At 36.0% G+C, this 11,016-nt stretch overlaps 1 protein-coding gene across 2 annotated transcripts; it reads right to left on the reverse strand.

The window, feature by feature from the left end:
• Positions 1-2,609: 2,609 nt before the first annotated feature.
• On the reverse strand, positions 2,610-10,762 carry ids (iduronate 2-sulfatase). Of its 2 annotated transcripts, none has more exons than XM_006633044.3 (9): positions 10,475-10,762; positions 9,834-9,970; positions 9,415-9,592; positions 9,066-9,154; positions 8,596-8,796; positions 7,628-7,798; positions 5,643-5,769; positions 4,830-5,003; positions 2,610-3,366 (listed from the first exon to the last, which is right to left on the reverse strand). In XM_006633044.3, the coding sequence occupies exons 1-9, from the start codon at positions 10,590-10,592 to the stop codon at positions 2,900-2,902; spliced, it is 1,662 nt and encodes a 553-aa protein (XP_006633107.2). In that variant the 5' UTR covers positions 10,593-10,762; the 3' UTR covers positions 2,610-2,899. The 2 variants fall into 2 exon arrangements, with proteins under 2 accessions (XP_006633107.2, XP_015207246.1); XM_015351760.2 differs by having other exon boundaries at positions 7,628-7,810.
• Positions 10,763-11,016: the final 254 nt, after the last annotated feature.

Consider the following 11,016-nt stretch of genomic DNA (forward strand, 5'->3'; position numbering starts at 1 on the left):
TCGCTCAGAGGCCCAACAGAGTAGGATTCCTCTTCCAGCCACGTGATACAAACCAGCAACCTTCCAGCCACAGGCATAGGTCCTTAATCACAGAGCCACCGCACCACCCAATCTCCAGTATAATAAATTTGTACTGTATGTTGAACAATCGTAAAACAATTTACCATTATTGAAAAGCACTTTATTAACAACAAGTTGGGTGTGTATTCTGCCTAATGGCCATTGTTTGCTGAGATAGGCTCTGGCTCCCCCACACCACTGTATATTATTATAACTGTATTGGATAAATCATTAAAAAAAATATATATGGATATACTGCATCACATTGCTGGAATAAAATGTTATATTTTCAAATGAGTTTTCTTGTGATGTGCATAAAAAAGAAAAGAAATCTGAAGTTTTTATTGTCACCTATTGATTTTTAGAACATTCTATATTACATTAGAAGTCACACAAAAAATATGATAATGAAGCATAGATGGCATAAAACATGTTCACATGATAGTTCTGAAAAAAAAAGTTTAATTAAAAAACTATGCAAGTTAATACCGAGAGCTGATTATTATTAGAAGCCGTGGATATCTGTATGTTTACTGCAGAAAACACTAAATGCCAATCAAGAGCAGCAGGAAACCAAAAAGGAAATCAAAAGGAATTGTGGAACTGTGACAGACCACAAAGACTATGCCTAGTGGTAACAGAAATTCTGACCTCAGGCACAATGACTCCTTGTGACAGATGGATAACTTGCAGACAACACTCGAGATAACTGCCATACAATCTACTGTTAACACACAACAGAAATTCAAATAATTCAGCTTCTCCAAGATTATGAAGCTGTAAATGACACATCTACAGATACATATGGAAAGAAAAGGCAAGGATATCTACAGTATGTGAAGGAACAAGTAATAGGTTTATTCCATGCTGAAAAAAAGGAGAGAGAAAAAACACAACATTTCGGCCGTGGAGCCTTCTTCAGGTGTGAAGAAGGCTCCGCGGCCGAAACGTGTTTTTTCAGCATGGAATAAACCTATTACTTGCTCCTTTGCAGCCTACGCATGCTGACCCAGCTACCCACCTGAACTTCTATAGTATGTGAAGATTCTTCAAGTTCTTAGTACTCCTCTATTTTTGTCTTTATGTTAAAAAAACACTTGATAAAGATTATCTTATGGAAAAATGTATCCACATCTGTTTCATAATGAAACAGGAGCGGAGCAGTGGCTCTGTGGCTAAGGATCTGCACCTTTGGGTGGAAGGTTGCCAGTTCAAATCCCACAGCCGGCACAGGAATCCTACTCCGTTGGGCTCCTGAGCAAGGCCCGTACAATGGCAGACCCTGTGCTCTGACCCCAGGCTCTCTCCCTGTCTGTGTGTCTCATGGAGAGTAAGCTAGGGTATGCAAAAAGATAATTCCTAATGCTAGAAATTGTAAAGGGTTAATAAATTGATGTTATCTCTCTTTATCCACATTATTTCACTGAAACCTTTTCCTTTAAACAGTATATTAAGACATACACACCCAAAAATATTAATTGTAAAACTAATGAGAGAATAATTAACAGTATAAACCCATCATACCAACTATTGTTTATGGCAAAATAATTGCATGACACTGCATTTATCAAGTCCTGGGATCTCACTTTGTGGCCTTCCTGTAAACTTTGTGTAAACTGACAACATAAAAAAAAAAATCACTAATGAGTGATAACTGCACAGATTAGACATGTACTTTGCCTTAACGTTAATGACACTGTATTGTAGTCTCCAAAATTATTTTATCTGAAAGCATAAACATACACTTCACTTCATGGATTCTAAATCAATACAGAGATCAAAGAAAACCTGACAACCACATTACAAATAGTAAAATATTTCTGTTAGCTTGGTACAAACTACTTTGTAAGCAACCCATGCACCATGTTTGTTTGAAGAAAATGTATAGCTAAAAGTTAACTTTTCTTATGATTCCCTATGATTTCTCTATGATTTGAATACTAGTCTTAATTTTAGTTATCATAATGATGAAAAATCATGATCTATAGTTGTGGTTAAAGTATACTCACCATATTCATCAGTTCTACTCCAATATGACAAGTCAGCTGTAAAATGGGTTGAAACTGTTGAATTGCCACTAGAGGGCTCTACACAGACCCTAACACCACACTAGGTGAGACATAGGTAATTAACTGGTACAGTACACACAAAATATTTTTTTTACTTAAGTTGTGGAAGGAATAAAAAACGAATATGTACACATGCACTGAATAATAAAAATACTGAAAATGGTAAGACATAGAGGAAGGGATAGTTAAGTGCAACTAGCAAGGGTCTATCAATACAGAATCATCACTCTGTCCCTTTGCACTATAACTACCGAATGTCTAATTCTAGAGTGACAATCTTGACTTATTCTTTAGAGTAAAAGGCTGAAACCTACAATATTCAAATGGTCTTTTGGACCCTGATTTAGGGTGTTTTCACAATGGAGCAATGAAATGCCTCATTTGCTGTTCTAGGTCTACTGTTAGACATATTCAAAGATACAAGTGTTCTGTGTTCGATTTTCAGGGACATCATGAAAAATGAATGTTATAGAACTGGTATGAGATGTGACAATTTATTAATGACAATTTGGATCAAAGAAAAAAAAAGAGGGTCACACCAAAACCTTCACTACAAAAATTAAGTGCATCAGAGAAAAAAAAAAACAATGATAAATATATATAAAAAATGCAACAGGATCACTTAAGATGTTTACAGCTGATTGCGTTATTATTACAGGTGTAATACTGTATCTTTTGCATTAAACTGAAAAGTAGAGAGGAAAGGGTTTACAGACAACTATGATAGACAAGATATCCTGGCAAGATGAGGATAAGGATAAAGATAAATGTTATTTGATTTCTAAATACTGCCAGAACTTTTGCACCACACTCGCATATTTAGTTTTGTTGAACAAATTATCATCTTGGTTGGGGTCACTGTCCATAAGGTAAAGCTCTCCAGCACATACATCTGAGAAGTTGGCTTCAAATGTGTTTGGGTTGAAACCTACCCAGAGAGTGTAGCGGTAGTCAGAGGAACGGATGGAGTAGCCCATGATGTGAATGTCTTTGAGTAAGGGAAGGTCAGAGTCCTGCTGTGGTGCATCAGCAGGCCTAGGATACTGGCTGTAAGCAATAGCTTCTGCGTCTATGTTCCCTTCAGGTGTTTTGAAGCTGTGCGCCAAGCTTCGTCCCTCCGTGCAAAGCTCCACATTGAAAGAGGAAACAGGACATGGAGGGGGCACTTGCAGCCCAGCCAGCTCAGAGATTGTGGGGAATAGATCCACCAACTCCATGACATTTCTCACCATTTTCCCTGCAAAGGTTGACAGCCCACATTATTTATCACCAGTACAAAGCTAAGTGCTTTCAGTGAAAATTAATAAATAAGCTCAATACAGAAGTTTTAAGACTTAACAAGACCGAAACATCTTTATAACAGTATAAATCAGACAACATTCAGGCATGTATCTACATGTATATGCAAGCTAATTACTTTGTGCACTGTTAACGTGGGAAATTCTAGAATATTCTGCAATAACACAAAATTTACACCATATTACACCTGCATAAATTAACATGAACAAATAATTAAGTTCAGTTTGTGTTTATCTGAAGACGTTCACTCGTCAGCAACTGAGGAGCTGCATATTTGCTAATTAAAAACTTCGATAAAGACATAAATGATTCTAAACCACGAAATCTTTAGCAGATATTTTAATTGAAAGTCTATAGATCCTAACATAAAGTATTTAAAAGGGAAGAATTTTTAAAATTCCTTTTATAGTATCCTGTGCCTCACCACAGGAAATTTCATACAACTTTTTTCTTCTATGATTCCTCCTGCAGATATAAGATATAGGAATACTACACATTGGATTTAAGCAGACAGATCTATGAGATTTCATCAAATGTATTTGATGTTTGCAGCTTGGCACCACTACTCACGATACAAGATAAGACCTATGGTGACATTGATAATGAGATAATGTTTCTTTATTAGCCCTATACAATTTCTTGCATTAGGAATGCGTCTTTTCGCATACCCCAGCTTTTCTCCATGGAGACAGACACAGAGACAGGGAGAGAAGCTTGGGGTCAGAGCGCAGGGTCTGCCATTGTACGGCGCCCCTGGAGCAGTTAGGGTTAAGGGCCTTGCTCAGGGGCCCAACGGAGTAGGATTCCTCTGCCTGCCGCGGGATTTGAACCGGCAACCTTCCAGTCACAGGCGCAGATCCTTAGCCACAGAGCCACCGCTCCGCCCACAAATTGCCCTTTTCTACTAGTTGTATAGACAATGTACTGTATATCGAACACTAAGTGCTGGAGAGACAGTGGATTGTATCAAAACAATCCAACCACAAACAATACACATAAAAGTCAGGGCACTGAAGGGTACAATAATTAAATCTGGCTAAACACTGACTCAATAAAAAATTCTCATTAATCATGACACTTGGGAAATGAATAAGACGAAAGTGTTAGAACTTATTATCTTGTGATGGAAAGAATAGAGTTTTCTAGTTTCTAGAAAAAGTATATTCTTAACCACTTTATTCCTCTGAAATGAGAATCGTAAAGCCTAGTGCTTTCCACAAACAGAGGTCAATTCTGCTGTTATCTTTCAAAACAACTTATAGAAAAGTAGGAGGTTTAACATTAAAAAAAAGTCTGAAAGAACAATTAATAGTTATAAGTTTGTTTTAAATGTTTTTTAGAAGGGTGAAAAGGAAATTCTACAAAAGGTACAGTGCTTTCCCCTTCTGGTATTTTTATTACCTTTGAATGACATGTCAGACGAGTAATGAAACGGATCCAAATAGGGGAAGATTTTTGTCTTGGGCTCTTTGGTGGATGTGGTTAATCCTGGTACATAAATCATTAATGGCACACGGGTTGCTACATCAAAATTGCTGTATTTAGCCCATTCTCCATGTTCACCTAATGACCAGCCTATAGTACAGTGAGAACAAAAGCAACCGTCATTAAATTTTTTTATACAGATTAATTCACTCACTCAACACTGAAGATACTTTCAAATGATTAAACTCCTACTGCTCATTCTGATTTAACCTGCTCCTGGTGGAAAAAAATAAAATAAATAAAAGACAAATGTTGAACATCAGCAGGCAAGAGGAATTTAAACTCCTGTCAAATCCAGGCAGTTATGAATAAGATTGTACCACCTATGATTTCACATAAAACAACTTCCAGCACAGGTCCTCAGTTTTAACCATAGTGAAATAAAACACAAACACCATAATCAACTCTAAAATGTAGATTCCAGCACACAAAAATAATAAGATACACAGTAATGTAGAATTATGTGGTACTCATTCTTTTAATTTGGTACAAAATTGATTTTGATGCATGAACTATTCCTCCAGATTTTGTGAACAGTAATTGTTATTTCAAATATGAGGTGAATCGCAATATCAATATGATCCTTCATGTAAAAAAATGTAGAAAAACAATTGCCTTAATACAGATCAAAGGGCATCCTGAAGAAAAGTTCCAGGGTCTCAAGATAACAGGAATATAAAATGTTCTAAAGATCTTGAAAAAAATGGAAATAAGGAACAATGCACTTACCATGATCAGAAGTAAACACCACAATTGTTTCATTGGCCAGACCCAAATCATCCAGGGCATTTAGAAGCTGTCCAACCTGAGAGTCAAGGTAGGACACAGCAGCAAAATAGTTCTGGCGGATTTGCAACTGAAAGCAAAATTAATTATTTACAGCATGTTTCACTTAAAACATTTGTCTGTAATATAATCTCTATGGCTAAGAAAAATATAAAAGTACTGTTATGGTAATTTAAATAATGTCCACTTTTGCCAACTGTTGTATATTGCGATCCAAAAACACTTTCAAGTATTTTTCACATCATCCTAATTTGGGATCAACAGTTTCTGACATGTTGGTCATCACCGTTATGATATTTTCCATACCTTACAGGGGAGCTGGAATTGACTGGAGTGACATGTGAAATGTCCCAGAAACCAAGTGTTAACTCATGCCCAGCCTGACTCATTGGTAATTGGTTAATTTTGCACCACACCTTAGGGGAGTGCCACTCACAGCTGCTTAATGATGGAACACTTGACTAACAACTGCTAAATTCTCACTTTGTCAAAGTACCTACTAAAGAAAACTTTGTAAGCCTCTAATCTTTTCAAATAAATACAGAGAAAGGAAAACAGGTGTGTGAGAACAATTAGGAACTGTACAATGGCATGATTTGAAGCATATTTACAGTGGTGCTATAAAGTTAATATTTAATAATGAAAGTTAATAAATTAATGAAAAAGTATATCCCTTTGTGTGTTATTTGTTTTATTGGGTAATCTTTATCTATTTTTATGACAGATGAAGATCTGATCACATTTTAGGTGAAATTTATGCAGAAATTCAGAAAATTCTAAAGGGTCCACAAACGTTCTAGCTACACTGTAAGTGCAAAGGTCTAAAACAAAGCTTTACTATTTCAGGAAAACAAACTATGAAGAAGTAAGAGAGTTTAAGGGATAGATTAGATGGCACTAGTTTAAAGGCATTCTGCATGAAATACAGAGCAGATTAAATTTAGAGTTATTAAAGCAGAGTGCAAAAAGCATTGGCCCAAATGGTTTAATAAATCAATTAAGACACAAACAGAAAAAAAAAACACTTCCTAAAAATATTAAATGCAGCAACAAAAATAGAAGAAACAGAATACACAAAACTGCAAGCACATTTGAAAAAGGTTTATAAGAAAATTCGAAACATAAGGCTTTTTAGCCTCTATTCCAAAATAGAAGTGTAAGTTTGTATCACAACAAATGAACAGTAAAGGATGAAGCACAAGGATAATAGTGGAAAATGTTAGATGACTGGTATTTCAATATTTCTCTGAGGTATTAATTTCACATCAAAGGAATCAACAACATGCTTCAGGATGAGAAAAAGGGTTCTGTATTCAGAGACAGAAGTTCAAGATGTACTAATGTAAGTAAAATCTCAAGTATCTGATGACCACTTGCACGTAAAAGAAATAAGTAATATTACTCATAGGCTTTTAGCAAAATACTTCTAGCACTTCAAGATATGACTCCTGTCATAAAAGACAGGTTGAAATACCAATTGACTGAAAAACTCCAATCCATAAACTGGTGACAAAGTGAACCAAGTAATTAAGGCCAATAAATCTTACTTCTACTACATGTCTGGCTATGGAATTGATAATTAGAACTTAAGAGGATCACCTTAATGGCAACAGGATTCTCAGGTATAGTACACCTGGATTTAGAATCTTGTATTTTCCAATGGATACAAACAGACCATATGAAATGTTGTATTGTCATTCTATGAAGGTGACAATTTTGGTCACATTTAAAAAAAGTGTGCACACGAATATTTCTTAACTCAATAGGAAGGCTAAAAAAAGATTACACTCTTTTAATCTTTAAAAGATTAAAAAGGATCTGCTCACAATTTTTGCAATGTCTTTGCAGAAAGACTTCTTGGTTAAAGAATTGGCACAAACTGAGTCTAACAGGAATAATGGCAATAACCCTTTCTTCCAAATGTTTACCTGAAATTTTTTAGGGAGTGGTCCATAGGGAAAGCTAACATTCAGCACCTGCACATCTTCCCTTTTCCGGATGTCCATCCAAGGATTGTAGGCAACACTTGGCATTCCACTGGGGATGTACGGATCAGGAGCCATCGTCATGTTTTCTAGTGGATACAACTCTAAGTATTGCTGGAATAAAAACTACTTTGCATTAAAAGTGAAGAATATGTCCTTAAAACAAAGATGTGAGGTCCAACAATTATATTAACTTACCTAAAAAGGAAGCAGTATTCCCTACATCCTCATTATGGTTTTGTCATATTTATAACAGTTTTGTGTTTGACATTAAGGAGTAGACCCATTTAATTCACCACTGAAGTACACTCATCTGGATTACACGTGGCACTCATAACATGCTCATTGCCTCAATACATAGATTCAGATTAGGAAAAAAGTGAGAAACTGAATTAAGGGGGATTCTTTGGAGGCTAGATAGGAATTTAGCTAGGGCAATGGGGTTAACATCCCCATTAGTCCAAACTGTGCTACAAGAGACCCTGGTATAATGTCTTATCCAAAGGACTGTACTGTAGGAAGCACCATGTTCCCAGTCACCATACTTCGGCAATAATTTAAAAAATTCCAGTCCTAATGGAGGAGCGCCACTTACTGGTCCACCAACACCATTCAAAAAACTGCCTGTTTCTCCTTAGAGTCCTTCCATCCCAGTACTGACAAAGCTCATTACACTATCACCCACTGTATGATTTCCATTAGAGCCAACAGAAAAGTGTTTTAATGATCATAGAATATTATTAAGCCTGAAGAAAAAAAAATTAACAAAATCCACGAAGTGTGGACATACCTCTAATCCTCATTCAGTAAAAGATTTCTACTGGTAAATTAAAGAGAATACCGTGCACATTAATAGCACCCCCTCACACCCTCCTCCTTAAAGGACACATTAGTATAAAGAGAAAGATTACCTCCGGATATCTGAAAGGTATGTGAGGTTTATAATATCCCACAGCAAGAAAGAAGGGATTTCCTTTATCTTTCATTGATTTAAGTAATTTAACAGCTGCTGCTGTGTTCTGTATATCTGGCAAAGTCCCTTCTGGCATTTCAGAAACCTTCACAGGGCAAAGCAGGTTGGCATGCAGCTTGCCATCCTTCCCTGTACACACCTTAAAGGACAAATATATTCAAAAGCAATTAGTACTTCTATTAGTATTTTTTTATTATTATTGAAACACAACATAAAAATCTTTATCCTAAACTTATTTTCATATTTTACAAACCCATGATGATTTGGAACAAAAATTACAGGGAAATGCTACTCTGATGATGATAGCTACTGTACTTGACCCTATCTACAATAACTTTCAGATTATAGATTTTCTTTATCACACTGGTACAAGATTATTTCTGACAAAAGGACACTTCAGTTACTGACCTTCTTGTTTTCATAACGTAAGGATGAAGGATGATAAGTTGGAATAGACCAGCTATACGGATAATCATCAGTGTAATTTGACACAATGCCTCCAGTAGCACAAGAGAGGAAACAACAAATACATCCATCAGGCAAATGGAAAATGTAAAAGAACAAACCAAACGATGAAACACCCATGAATTTAAACTTCCCAGAACATGCTATTGAAAAACATATTTAATAGGTAAATCATTATCTAAATGCCTTCTGTATGTGAGTAACCAAATTTTATTTCAAATTAAAATTTTTGATTATTCTGTAGTATAACGCACGCACACACGCACACACTCTCAGTTGGAAGTAAGAGTACCTGGATGAAAAACCTTCCCCACAGACATGGTGACGTAACCTTTGGATTTGAAATACTGTGGCAGTGTTGTGTAGTTTCCTGCATGGACTCTCCAGTATGAGTGAAAGTCATAGAGTCTTGTGGTGTCTGGTCTCCGACTTGTTAAAAATGAAATTCTGCTAGGGGCACATACAGCTTGCTATACATAAAAAAAGGAATTATAAACAAACTTTTCATTCACAGTGATCCACCAAAGGTTCATAAGAATATACATAAAGTTGACACTGGTACCATTTACAGTCCACCAAAGGTACTTGCAAATGTCAGACTAAACCAGAAATTGAAAATGATTTGGTATGGAAAGAAATCACTAACAGCAGTAAGGCAAGCCATTTTTTTATTCTTTGAGCTTGAGCACAACTCAAGTGAACTTCACTTACTTGAGCGTAAACGTCGTAGAAGACGTTGCTTTTTGAAGCCAGGTTGTCTATGTTCGGCGATTTCACAGAAGGATTACCGTAACATCCTAAAACTGGTCGCAGATCATCCGCTACAATGAAGAGGACAGAAAGGTTGCCTGAAAGTAAACGATTAAAATAAATCTTAAGTAAAACTAGTGGTAATGGGAATGACATACGATGACAGTTTATGACATTAAAACATTTTACCATCTCCAGATCTTTTAAAATCACATATTTTAACCTCTACAATGCGAATATGCTCCTTCGTGGTTTCTAGTAGTAGAAGAAACGTTAATCATTACGCTATAACACTAACTCACAAATTATGATTTTTTGCCTTAAATACTTAACACGTGGGGAAAATGCAAGTAGCCAACGCATCTAGTCAGTTCCATACACTAGTGTTTTTATATATACACCTTAATTTTAACAAGCAAATCAACTAAAAAAAATCTTACAATGACTACTGTAGGCTACAAGGAATATAATGTACCTATTTCACGGCCTTTACTGGAGAACTCCGAGTAAAGTACTTTGCTCACGTGTACAATCGAAGTGCCCCAGTCGCAATTTTTAATGCTGTAGTTTAAAACTTTAATATGTTGATTATATATAGTTACCTTTATTGTGCTGCGGGAGCAAGCTGACCCCTGAAAGCCTGTTTGCAAAGCAGATTTGGAGAATGCTGCATACGACAAGGAACCCATGCAAAGACAAACATACCATAAAAAAAGACATCCTAATGTCCTTTCTGTGACCGGAAATTAAATAACTAATACATTCGGGTTCTCTTGAAACATTAGCATTTTCCTTAAGGAAAGTAATTTTCGGAATGAAGGCTTAACTGGAAACACAGGAGACGATGATAAACATTTTCACCATTGCGTTTTGCCTTCCTGGTTGCACAACAAATCTCCTCCTCTTTCCTTAAAGCTTATTGGCTTAGTCATTTGTTCTCTCAAATTTCAATTCGCTGACTGTGTCTTGCGGAAAAACTCTGAGATTTGCTTTACATACATGAAGGCAATTTGAGGGCTAAGACCTAACATTTTAAATAGGTTTCATTTTGATTGGAAAAATAAGAAATTAAGAATCGATAACAGTACATTGTGCCTGTAGGCTATACTGTACGTATGATTACACGTGAAAGGCTGTGTTCCAC

This window comes from Lepisosteus oculatus, chromosome 8 (assembly GCF_040954835.1).
Source record: "Lepisosteus oculatus isolate fLepOcu1 chromosome 8, fLepOcu1.hap2, whole genome shotgun sequence".
Classification (NCBI taxonomy): Eukaryota; Metazoa; Chordata; class Actinopteri; order Semionotiformes; family Lepisosteidae; genus Lepisosteus; species Lepisosteus oculatus.